This window comes from Trachymyrmex cornetzi, unplaced genomic scaffold (genome assembly GCF_001594075.2).
Source record: "Trachymyrmex cornetzi isolate Tcor2-1 unplaced genomic scaffold, Tcor1.1 scaffold294, whole genome shotgun sequence".
NCBI classification, from domain to species: Eukaryota; Metazoa; Arthropoda; class Insecta; order Hymenoptera; family Formicidae; genus Trachymyrmex; species Trachymyrmex cornetzi.
Window position 1 is genome coordinate 220,278 of NW_017297628.1, and position 13,099 is coordinate 233,376.

At 32.1% G+C, this 13,099-nt stretch overlaps 2 protein-coding genes across 2 annotated transcripts in view; one reads left to right on the plus strand and one right to left on the minus strand.

Moving 5' to 3' along the window:
* Positions 1 to 215: 215 nt before the first annotated feature.
* On the plus strand, positions 216 to 6,511 carry Dis3 (exosome complex exonuclease RRP44-like protein Dis3). Its single transcript, XM_018509261.1, has 14 exons — positions 216 to 413; positions 579 to 752; positions 844 to 1,001; positions 1,392 to 1,579; positions 1,669 to 1,895; positions 2,228 to 2,509; positions 2,586 to 2,870; positions 2,995 to 3,232; positions 3,305 to 3,563; positions 3,682 to 3,925; positions 5,441 to 5,661; positions 5,734 to 5,902; positions 5,997 to 6,275; positions 6,362 to 6,511. The coding sequence occupies exons 1-14, from the start codon at positions 360 to 362 to the stop codon at positions 6,509 to 6,511; spliced, it is 2,928 nt and encodes a 975-aa protein (XP_018364763.1). The 5' UTR covers positions 216 to 359.
* Positions 6,512 to 7,910: 1,399 nt separating this feature from the next.
* wda (will decrease acetylation) overlaps positions 7,911 to 13,099 on the minus strand; it is a 10,098-nt gene continuing 4,909 nt past the window's right edge. Inside the window, exons 3-10 of the mRNA XM_018509262.1 lie at positions 12,071 to 12,410; positions 10,588 to 10,820; positions 10,329 to 10,511; positions 10,103 to 10,258; positions 8,630 to 8,777; positions 8,376 to 8,544; positions 8,106 to 8,289; positions 7,911 to 8,034 (exon numbers count right to left, since the gene is read on the minus strand). Of these exons, the coding sequence (XP_018364764.1) occupies positions 7,911 to 8,034; positions 8,106 to 8,289; positions 8,376 to 8,544; positions 8,630 to 8,777; positions 10,103 to 10,258; positions 10,329 to 10,511; positions 10,588 to 10,820; positions 12,071 to 12,410 (1,537 nt within the window). The remainder of the gene's footprint in view (positions 8,035 to 8,105; positions 8,290 to 8,375; positions 8,545 to 8,629; positions 8,778 to 10,102; positions 10,259 to 10,328; positions 10,512 to 10,587; positions 10,821 to 12,070; positions 12,411 to 13,099) is intronic.

A 13,099-nucleotide genomic window follows, 5' to 3' on the forward strand; every position in this document is an offset into this window, starting at 1 on the left:
GTTGCGCCGCGCCGCGCCGTTACGGAATTAACACATCTTATGGTTAGAAATTCATCCGGTGAGTTCGATATTTTAGGTCCGATATTCGTATGTTCAATATCGATATGGAAAATATCGATGACACCGATATCGATAAAAATATCGAAATATCGATGAGACCGATATCGATAATCTAGAATATCGATCTCCGATGTCGCATCCCTAGTGATCACATGCATGCTTCCTAAATCCTAACCTGTTGTAATCAGCTTATGATTTGAATCTTATTTCAATAGCTTCGAGAAGAATTAATTATTAAGGAACTATCAAAAAGAAAAATTCAAGCTGTGTTAACAGCGTTTAAATGAACGTGTGTAGACATGTTAACAACGAAGGTTTTTTTCAGAAAAACAAAGGGAGGGAATATATTTAAGGTATGTAGAGGTGTTGATTTGTCCTTTTGAACATTTTTAAAGAAATTGTCTGAGTATATTTTAATTCTAAATATAATTAAATTTACTCAGAATTATAAACTCACATATATCATATTTTATTCGAAAACTTTATTAATGAAAATGATAATTTTTCATTTGTATCAGACTGTCAGAGAACACTATCTCAGAGATGACATTTACTGTGGCTCTAAAACATGTATGAAGTGCAAAGCGAGGCCTCGGAATATGGTATTGGATATGGAAGACGCTGGTGCTAAGTCTTCCTTAATTCCAAGTCCATATTTTCTTGTACTTGATACAAATATAATTCTGGATCAAGTAAGTAGTTATATCACAAATACATCGTAATCTTAGGTATTATTTTACATGAATTTTCTATTAGATTGTCTGATTTGATTTCTAATTATAGATAGACATACTGGAGGAAAATGTTATTACCAATGTGATCATCTTGCAAACAGTATTGGAAGAGATTCGGCATAAAAGTGCGACTGTATATAAAAAATTAAATCATATTATAGGGAATGCAACAAGAAAATTTTTTTTATTCATCAATGAACATCATCGGTATATATACAATAATTTACACACACACACACACACACACACACACAGGAGGAAAATTATGTATTTGATTATATTTTGCCCTTAAAAGTTGCTTTACAACATATTTTTAATATATTAAATTTGATATATTAAATTATATAAATCTAAATATATTTAAGTAGATATATTTAGATTTTGTGCTGTGTGTGTGTGTGTGTGCGCGCGCGCGCGTGCGTGTGTGTGCGCGTGTATGTGTGTGTGCGCGCGCGTGCGTGTGCGTGCGCGCGTGTGTGTGTGTGTGTGCGTGTGCGTGTGCGTGTGCGTGCGCGTGTATGTGTGTGTGTGTGTGCGTGTGCGTGTGCGTGCGTGCGTGTGTAATAACTATTTCAATAAAATGTTATATACTTTCAGGGAAACTTATATTGAAAGAGAACCGGGTGAAAAGACAAACGATCGTAATGACAGAGCAATACGAGTTGCAGTTAAATGGTACAATACCCATTTGAATTCTGATGATAACAACGTAAATATTGTTTTGTTAACAGACGATGTAGAAAATAAAACACGTGCAGCTGAAGAGGGACTATTTGTTGTATCGAGTAAGATATATTTAATTTTATCCTATATTAAATTATATTATTTTCATACAAATGATATTTAGAATAATGCACATACATCTTTTTCACAGTGGAAGATTATATCGCGTCGTTGGAAAATGCAAGTTTTCTGCTGGATAAATTATCTAAACGTTCTTACTCTTCGGATATTCAAGGCCCAGAATTATTTCCCTGCCATCTGTCACCCACGGAAGTGCACAGCGGCATATCGTCTGGAAAATTGTTGCAAGGAACATTTTTGGCATCAAGAGAAAATTTTCTTGAAGGAAATGTGAATGTCGAAGGCAGAGAAAAACCTGTAAGATACATAATTGCGAATATTTAAATACAGCGTCAATATTGTCGACCTAAAAAGAAAATTATTGAATGCCTATTTAGAAAGTGATAATGAATAATCAAACCCCGCTCAAGACACACATCATAATTCTTTTTAAATCTTTTAAAAGCACCATTTTTAGTATTACATAATTACAAAACTAAAACTTCAAAACTATATTTTTGTTATATTAAGACTCAAAATTTTCTCATGTATTAAGCATTATAATCAATTTTTCATTAAATTTGACAATGTATATGTAACAATTGTTTAGAAGTATTATTCTTTGTATTGTTTTATTTTTATTGTCTTAGATATTTGTGCAAGGACGAGCTCATCTCAACAGAGCAGTCGATGGTGATATAGTTGCGGTTGAAATGCTGCCAGATGATAAGTGGTCATCACCTAGTGAAATTGTTTTGGAAGATGAAGAAAATACAGATGCTGGCGACGACGCAGAAGATGAAGAGAAAGCACTCTGCAAACAGAGTTCGTCAAAAATGCAAGAGAAGATACCAACGGGTAAAATTGTCGGTATTATCAGGAGAAAATGGAGACAATATTGTGGAATACTGCAGCTAAGTGCAATTAAAACGGTAAAAAATTTTTTATGTTACAACATTATAATAATCTTTTTTATCTGTTCTGTATTATTTTTATCTGTTGTCATAGAATGTAAGGCACTTGTTTGTGCCGGCTGAGAGAAAAATTCCAAAAATAAGAATTGAAACTAGACAGGCCGAGATACTGAGTAAGCAGAGAATTATTGTCGCACTAGATTCATGGCCACGAAATTCGAGATACCCACTTGGTCACTTTGTACGAGCACTTGGTAATATAGGAGATAAAGAGACGGAAAATGAAGTATTACTTTTGGAGCACGATGTTCCACACAGCCGTTTCTCTGATGCTGTTCTTAGCTTTCTTCCAAAGCTGCCATGGATCATTACGGAAGCGGTACGTATATTTAAAAAATTCGTTCTTAACTAGTTATCTTGATTATTAATTACATAAAAGATAATTCATAATGCGAATATAAATAATTAGATAAATGTAACTCAGTAATATATAATTTTTGTAGGATGTTGTGCAAAGGGAAGATCTTCGACATTTAGACATCTGTTCTGTGGATCCGCCAGGCTGTACTGACATTGACGATGCGTTACATTGTAGAAGTTTACCAAACGGTAATTTCGATGTTGGTGTGCATATCGCAGATGTATCTCACTTTATAAGGCCTGGGACTGCACTGGACAAAGAAGCAGCGTTACGCGCTACTACTGTATATCTTGTCGATAAACGAATCGACATGGTTCCAGGTGAGATAGCAGCACTTTATTTTAAATATAGGTAGTCATAACATAAATTGTACAATATCAAATTTTTTTCAGAATTACTTAGCTCGAATCTCTGTTCTTTGCGGGGTAAGGAAGAACGATTTGCATTTTCCTGTATATGGGAAATTGACCCTGATGCAAATATAACTAATACGAGATTCTGCAAATCTATAATTTGCTCGCGTCAAGCAATGACATATGAAGAAGCTCAATTGAAAATTGACGATGCTATTCAGCAAGATGCTATCGCGAAGTCATTGAGAGGATTAAATCAGTTGGCAAAGAAATTAAAAAAGAAACGTCTAGAAAATGGGTATGATTGTTCATAATTCAGATATATCTGTATTAAATTATTCCAGGTTATACTGATTCATTTTTCATAATAACTAAATTTTATATGTTAAATTTAATGTAAAATAATTTATTTGCAGTGCTTTAACTTTAGCATCACCGGAGATACGTTTCCAAGTAGATAGCGAAACGCACGATCCCGTTGATGTAGAAGCAAAAAAGTTGCGAGACACTAATTCTATGGTGGAGGAATTTATGCTGCTTGCAAATATTAGTGTTGCTGAAAAAATATTAGCAGAATTTCCAGAATGCGCTATGTTGAGAAGACACCCTGAACCACCACAAAGTAATTTTGAACCGTTGATTAAAGCTGCTAAAAATCAGGTATTACCGTTTTTTTTAGTATAAAACTTTATACAGGGTGGACCATCTGAAGTGATCCAGTCAAATATCTCGAAAACTAGTAGGGATAGAGAAAAATGTTTCGTATGAAAAGTTTAGGGTTACACGGGGGAAGTATGGTACTGACCTTGAAAAATCCTTGGAAGGTCATTTTGAAGGTCATTCAGGAGTCACGATGGTTTTTTTAAATGGAACCCCTAGTTTTTCACCATGGGATGAGAAAGCTGGTTTCAAGCCCTTTACGAAATACTGGTTGTGGTCCACAATCCGCCCACTGGGGTCCGAGTTATGGACCATCAAAGTCATTGATGAACTACTCTTAGCGCTACCCAGGGACAACGACGTGGACGTGGTAGTTCTCTGTTCCCTTCGAGGTGCTTGATTTTTGTGAGTCCCCTTGTCTCTCACATGTGGGGTGCTTGATTTTTGCGACTCTTCAACAGTTTTCGAGAGTCGATACTCATTCATAACTCTGATTGAATCAAATGGAATAATCCAAGAGATTTCCAATAGTAAATCGTTAACCGAACACATGACTGCCACCCATGATAAACAGAGACTCGGTGTTCTCGTTTGTTTATGTTTATGTTTTTCTTTTCAATGGAGTTAATTAACTGTTATCCCTATTCAAATCGCTCACAATCTTCGGAGAGCGACGAACAAGAATTCAACAACAACCGAAGATTGTGAGCGATTTGAATAGGGATAACAGTTAATCAACTCCATTGAAAAGAAAAACATAAACAAACGAGAACACCGAGTCTCTGTTTATCATGGGTGGCAGTCATGTGTTCGGTTAACGATTTACTATTGGAAATCTCTTGGATTATTCCATTTGATTCAATCAGAGTTATGAATGAGTATCGACTCTCGAAAACTGTTGAAGAGTCGCAAAAATCAAGCACCCCACATGTGAGAGACAAGGGGACTCACAAAAATCAAGCACCTCGAAGGGAACAGAGAACTACCACGTCCACGTCGTTGTTCCTGGGTAGCGCTAAGAGTAGTTCATCAATGACTTTGATGGTCCATAACTCGGACCCCAGTGGGCGGATTGTGGACCACAACCAGTATTTCGTAAAGGGCTTGAAACCAGCTTTCTCATCCCATGGTGAAAAACTAGGGGTTCCATTTAAAAAAACCATCGTGACTCCTGAATGACCTTCAAAATGACCTTCCAAGGATTTTTCAAGGTCAGTACCATACTTCCCCCGTGTAACCCTAAACTTTTCATACGAAACATTTTTCTCTATCCCTACTAGTTTTCGAGATATTTGACTGGATCACTTCAGATGGTCCACCCTGTATAATTTCAAATTTAGTTAGGTAATTAATATCTAAAAATTTAAAAACTGTAAAAAGTAATAATTTCTTTCGATTTTTATTTTGGAGATTAAATCTAATATATTACCACACAGTGTTATCAGTTATGTATTTATTATTTAATAGTGTTATAAATATAAAATATACATATATATTTTTTAATTAATTTTTAAGGGTTTTATTATTAATACAAGTACCGGTAAGGAATTTGCCCGATCATTGGAAGAAACACAAAAGGAATCGAATCCCTATTTCAACACAATGTTAAAAATATTAGCTACGCGATGTATGTTGCAAGCAGTATATTTTATCAGTGGAATGCATCAGCCGGAAGAATTTAAGCATTATGGATTGGCGTGTCCAATTTACACGCATTTTACATCTCCTATTCGAAGGCAAGTAATTTGAAAGACATTAAGGGACATAATTATTAAATTAATTCAAGGTTTTTTAAATGTATCTTACAGATATGCAGATATAATTGTGCATCGACTGTTAGCTGTATGTATAGGTGCTGATGCAACTTATCCAGAGCTATTGGATAAGAAGAAGAATCACTTGTTATGCCATAATCTGAATTATCGGAATCGAATGGCGCAATATGCTGGCCGAGCATCAGTTGCACTTCACACACACGTTAGTTCGATTTATTATGAAGTTTCTTTTTGACAGTCTTTCTATCCTTAGATATAAAATGTTATTTTTAATAAAATTGTTTTCTGTTTCATAGATATTCTTCCGTAACAAGATTCAAGATGAGGAAGGATATATTCTTTTTGTACGCAAAAATGCTTTGCAAGTGCTTATACCGAAGTATGGTTTGGAAGGCACTTTGTATCTAAATAATTCTGCTTCACCGTCTGTCACGTTCGTACATAATTCAGAGGATCAATCCCAAACTTGCGGGGATGTTGTATTTCGAGCATTTGATCCTGTTGTTATACAAATGAGTTTGGACAGTTCTAATGTACAACATGAAAAATTATTTTTTAAACTCGTAAAACCAGAGGTAAGGAGAAAAAAGCATGTGTGCGAGAACAAACAGAACATTCATATATTTTTAACGTTCTAATAATTTTTTATGTGTGATTACAGATTCCAAATTTTAGCGTTCCTCCATTAAATACAAGTGACACCGAAGAAAATTCTACTAAGGAAACGTTGAAACGGAAGTCAGAAATTAAAGAAGAGTCATCTAATGTTCATAATAAGAAAGCCGGAAAGAAAAAGAAGAAAAAGAATTGAGAAAAGTATATTTTTCAAATGTAAAATGTAATGCGAATTATATATATAATAATATACGCATTGATTTTTATAAAAATTTTGTATTCTTTTGCTACTTTTTAACATTCATAACTTATAAAAAGTCTTTATAACAAGACAAAAAATTCTCATAAGTCATACTTACACAATATTCCCACAGGAAACTTATATTACATAGTTACACAGACAAAAAAATGCCTGATAATTTCTCTCATTGAATTATTACTAATTTATATTTTCTTTTTCATTTCAATTAAATATACTTAAAAGGAGGATGTTCAAAGAGACTGATTTTTGCCCACAAAAATGTAAATAAAAAAAATAGTGTTTTTTTTTATAGATTTCGACTTCCTGAATACGATAATGTTAATAAAACGTTCGGAATCGATAGGGAATATCCTGAAATTTGAGTATGAACATGAAACATTTAAACAAATTTCGATATTCTTGCTTTTCAAAGTGTTCACTAAGTGCCACGAACTTTTTAATAATTTTATCATATTCAGGTCAAATTTTACAAAAACACTATTTCTTTTACTTACATTCTTTTGGATACAAATCGGACCTATTCTAATATCCCTTAAAAAAGGGTAGATTTTTGCTCAAAAAGATGTAAGTAAAAGAAATAGTATTTTTGTAGATTTCGATCTCCTGAATATGATAAAATTATTAAAAACTTAAAAGGTTTGTGGCACTTGGAGAACACCTTGAAAAGTAAGCAAAAATATTGAAATTTGTTTAAATGTGTCATGTCCATGCTCAATTTTCAGGGTGTTCCCTATCGATCCTGAACTTTTTATTAACAATATAGGTATTCAAGTCGAAATTTATAAAAAAATTTTTATAAAAAAGCTATTTCTTTTACTTACATCTTTATGAAAAAAAATCGGTCTCTTTTTAACGTCCTCCTTTTTCATTACATTGTGAAAAATTTAATAGTAAGCAGCAGATTTAATCTCGTACAATATAAGCAGCATTTGAAAACTAAAACGAAAAATGAATGATTAAAATAAAAATAATTAAAATAAAAAAAATATATCGTTCACTGGACTTAATTGATATAAATAAATCGTTAACATGCCTTTAATAACAAAAACGTTAAAAATGAAAAATAAAATATAATCAATGAGTATAGTAAGATTCAATTGTATGTCACACATTGAAAAGGTGATGTATTTCTTATAAATACTGTAAAAACTTATCACATGGATGGTACCATCAAATCTTAGATCATATAATGTATAAAGTCAATTTAACTTTAATTGAAGGCAGCTTCAAGTTTGCTGAAAAAATATTAGGGTATATCGCATCAGATAAAAAAAAAATTTAATTTAAAAGTACGTTTTAAATTCGACTAGCACAATAGTAAATAATAAAAAAATTACTTAGTACCGATACAAATTAACGAATTGCTTTTTTTGTAATAACTCAATGAGAGAATGCTTGAGCAATATGTTGAATAAATTTGTGGCGTTTCTGATTGCAACATAGCACTTGACGATCCTCTGAAAAGAGTAAACAATATGTAATATAAACAAATCTAAGTTTAAGAACAGAAGAAGAATTAAGCATGTACCCATTCAACGTTTTGATGAAATCTTGAGTAGGCCACAGTCGTACGATTCCGTCTAAACTTGCACTGGCGATATATTGGTTATCTAAACTCCAATCTACATTCATGATTGTATCTTTATGACCTTTCAATTCAGTCAGTAAACCATTAGTTGCTAAATCCCATATATATATAGACTTATCGTCACCTGAATAACAGTTTTAAAGTTAAGTTTTAAAGAATAATTTATTAGATGTAATTTTGATAATTTATCTTATATCTTTTTCATAATACCTGCAGCAGCCAGATATTTGCCATCTGGACTAAAAGCTAAAGTGTAAATAGTCGATTGCGCTCCAACATATACTCGCAATAGATTCCCATCATCTTTTGACCATAATCTTACAGTTTTATCAGCGGAACCAGTCGCTAAGTATCTTGCGTTTGGATGAAATTTTATGCACTGAAATAGAAGATGTGTGAATTAAATCATATCACCATACATATATCCTAAAACAAATATAAGTTATAATGGTTAAAAAACATACATTGACATCTAAAAAATGACCTGCAAATATTCTCAAGGGAAATGTTCTATCCAATGACCATAATTTTGCAGTTCTGTCATGTGAGCCTGTGCCGATATATAAATTGAACACACTGGTATCCATGCACCATATAGGATAGCTATGACCGCTACAATGAGAAAAAGGATTATTAGAAATGTATATACTGGGTAGTCCACTTAAATCGAACTTAAATCTTGAATACTTCGCTTATTTTTGATGATATAAAAAAATATTTCAAAAATGAAAATGGAACGTTTCGAGAGAGACGTATTTTTCACGTTGTTTTTTTTCTAGGTGAAGGCTCCAAAAAGATATGAAGAATCTCCATTTTTTTAAACGGAATTTATGTGATTTTTTTTACATAATGTGGTTCCTCTAATTATTCTGCGTATAAAAGTATTAAGATAGAGATATGAAGAAACTAATAGTTTACGAGATATTTCATACTTTATTCTGACACATTTTGACATAAAACATAAAATATCTGGTTAACTATTAATTTTTTTTAATTACCGATCATAGATTGCAATTGAATTTGATTGGAAAAATATCGAAATTTTGGACGAAGAATCGTGCTATTATAAACGTCTGGTATCTGAGATGATAAATATCAAAGGACAAAATAACAGTCTGAATTTGCAAACCAACACAGAAGGGCTAAACAAAGCATATAACTCTATCATAAGCAAAATTTGACATTATTTTTATCTTAGTCATTGTCAATCTGTTCAATTTCTCCTCAGAAAGTATTTGACTGCCTTACTGGTTACACGATTTTAAGTTCTAAATTTTACTTCTTGACATACATATAATTTATTACTGTGAATGTGTACTAATTATCTACATTTATGTGCCATGTCAAAATGTATCAGAATAAAGTGTGAAATATATCTCGTAAACTATTGATTTTTTAATATCTCTATCTTGATACTTTTATATGTAGAATAATTAGAAGAATCATATTATCTAAAAAAAATCACATTATTCCATTAAAAAAAATAGAGGTGACCTTTATATCTTTTTGACGCCTCCGTCTAGAAAAAAAAAACAACGTGACTAAAATACGTCTCCCTCGAAACCGTTCCACTTTCATTTGAAACATTTTTTTATATCATTAAAAATAAGTGAAATATTCAAGATGATTGATTTAAGTGGACCACCCTATATACAATATTTTATCTGTACAATATTTTGTACAATTTATTCTTCTATTCAATCCTATTTTAGAAAAAGTTATGTGTGTGTGTGAATCTGCAGATAAAAATATTCAATAAAATCAATACAGGAATCTTAATTTAAAAAAGATTTACTTTAAAACATACAAGTTTGTCTTTATTTGATTCTGTTAAAAATTTAGTGTTTGAAATGAACTACGAATATTTTTGATACTTAATTTTTTATGAAGCCTGCAGGAGAGAGAAAAGGATTTGCTGAAGAAATAGTATTGCTTACCTATATATTGCTGTACATGAGTAATTATTGAGTTTCCATGCTCTCATATCTTTGTCGCTCGATACAGAAAGAAGAATATCTACCTCTGGAATAAATCTTAAATCGTGTACTACATCCGTATGTCCTCTTAATATTATGGCCCCTGCTTCGCTTCTTCTGTTATTGTAAAATTATATAATTGCTTAATAAGATACAGCATTTAAATTAAGGAAAAGATGTAACTCACACTGTGCTTTCTTGCTCGTTGAATTTATAAAATGGTGATATATCACAGGTAGACGGAACACACGTTTGCTTATCATTTTTCTTGACCAATACTGTATCGCCTATAGCCCACAAACGTATTTCAGCTGTACTAAAACCTACAGCTAACTTATCCATTTTAGGTGCAATAAGACCGCAACTTGCACTGCAATAATGTATGAAGATATAAAATATAAGTAATAGCAAGAATCATACAGAATAGATAATGATCTGTTACTTGCTTTTCTATAGCATTTTTCACTGTAAATAATCTTAGTGCTTGATGAGAATTATGTTGTATCAATCGTATAGCTTCCTGTAATTCCCTCATTTCACGATCCACACCAGTACCAGATGGTTGTTCCACATGACCATTAATACTCGTTTCATATCTTTGACTTTTCTCTTCAGGTACTTCTCTATCCATTTGAAGGCTGCCTGTTTTTCTAATTATTGTGATGTGTGTATTTATAATCTATACAGAATAATACAAAATTAAAGTTTATCGCTAAAAATAACTAGTTTTGAATTTCATAACAGAATGGTTCAAATAACTTAAACAATAAAAGCAGTACGATTACGAGCCGAAATAGATGTTTAATAATAAATTAACATAATCAATAGATATAATTTCAAACGGACGTTTTAACTTATCAGGTCGTTCTCAATGTTAAATAATTTACAAAATTTCAACGGTGCCGATCATAAAATTAAAAAATGTAGATAATAAAAATAATATATTGTAATCAGTCCATACTTGTCATTCTTTGAAATAAATGGAAGTAGTTGTCTATCATGTAATCCGAGTTTGCGCATCGTAAATGGTTAAAATCTAAAATATGATAAACTCAAGTGAACGCTTGTAATAGATATTACACAGATCACCAAACAGTGAACTAATTAAACTGTGAAGATATAAATAAGTGATAAAAATTAAAAAGACCAGAAGGAAAAGAAAGCTCATTACCCAGTCTTTAAAAATACCAGAAAAATGTTTGTGATCCCTTCTACATAGTTAAATAAAATTTTTTGAGAAACAGGAGATATTTTTTTACATCTAGTTGGGCTCGTAATTATTGTTTTTATTGTGTTCACTAATTTTATTTTTTATTAAACAAAATAAAAAAACAGCTCTTTAACATTTTGAGTATCACATGAATTATCGTAATCGATCTCTTGATACCACACTATCATTTTGTGCTATTTATAATGAGTGTAAATAGGTATATGTCTTACGAGTGAATGTTTTTCAAAATATTTGTGGATGCTTGACCCGTGTACAGTATACATATATAGTAAGATACATGCAGCGGCATGGAGATAATAAAATATCATTCCTGCACCGCAAATATGAATGTAAATATATATTTATCGTCATCATGAATTTGTAAAAAATATTTTTATAATATAATTTTAAATAAAGTTTTTACATTAAAATACATTTTCTAATAAAATATGTTTTCTTATAAATATCAATAAAAATCTTCGACTAATAGACTCTTTCCAGAATTCGTAAACTATATAAAATCAATAAAAAATATTCTTGATGTACAAATAGGTAGGAGTCCTGGACCCTCTGTATATCTAATTAAAATATGTATAGTAGTGAAAATTAATTAAAATTATCTTTTTTAATTGATATAATTAATGTGAAAAGATTAATCTTCCGCAAAATTTAGATGTTTAATAAAAAAGGATATATTTAAAAACAATTAATTATATTACCTGCATTAATGTTATGTGTCCATATTTGGTAAGATATTGTCTCAAACAAATATGTGCCGACTCGGACAGATCTACTTTATACTTTCTAGTTCTGAATGCATTTACCAAAGGCCTCAGCTCAATGTCTTGCACCGAAAATACACTAGATAATTCCTCTAAGAAGTCTTTCTCTGTATCACTCATAAACTCGTTCTGATGCGTCTTTAGGAATTGGATTGCAGCTTGGCGGTTACCAGCATGTAACATCTCTAAATAAAGATGACAAAATATCGGATACAAAAGTCCTTGTAATTCTATTCGTAATTTTTCGTTGAGTACGACGCTCATCCATTTCTTCAATCTAAAAGCAGGATTAAAACTTTGAGCATCTTCTTGCAATTCTCAAAATTAATTTATTATATTATATATTAGGTGTACAACTTTGCTACCGCTGTTTTTCTATAGATGGCTTTAGCGGTAAATGGTGGTCGAAATAAATAGATCATAGACGTCATATAATAAACTTGGGCATCTGTCAACATAATCCCATAGAAACATTAGTCGATTTGTGTCTGCATCATAAAGTTTCTCGATTGAAAATGTTAGTTTACGAGCCAAATTCTCGTTATTTGCGGGAGGTTTTCTGCTACAATATGAAGAAATCTGCGGCTGAGGCTCATCGAATGCTCTCAAATACTTATGGTGAGGCCGCTATTAGTAAAAGAACGTGTCGTGAGTGGTTTCAACGCTTCAAGAACGTGATTTTGACGTCAAAGACCGGCATAGCGGTGGAAGAGAGGTTTTCGAAGATGCAGAATTGGAGGCATTACTTGATCAAGACTCGTGTCAAAATCAAGAAGAATTGGCACAAGATCATTGGGAGTGACTCAATAAGCCATTTCAAAACGCCTCAAAGCCATGGGAATGATTCAGAAGCAAGAAAATTGGGTGCTGTACGAGTTGAAGACGAGAGATGTTGAACGGCGTTTGTTTGCTTGTGAACAGCTGCTTGAAAGGCAAAGACGGAAGGGATTTCTGCATCGCATTGTG

Excerpts from the sequence above, each read along its gene's own strand:
- Dis3 (XM_018509261.1), top strand. The coding sequence starts at position 360 with ATGTTAACAACGAAGGTTTTTTTCAGAAAAACAAAGGGAGGGAATATA. Across the intron at positions 414-578 it reads AGGGAGGGAATATATTTAAG|ACTGTCAGAGAACACTATCT; the intron begins GTATGTAGAGGT and ends CATTTGTATCAG. Across the intron at positions 3,233-3,304 it reads ACGAATCGACATGGTTCCAG|AATTACTTAGCTCGAATCTC; the intron begins GTGAGATAGCAG and ends AATTTTTTTCAG.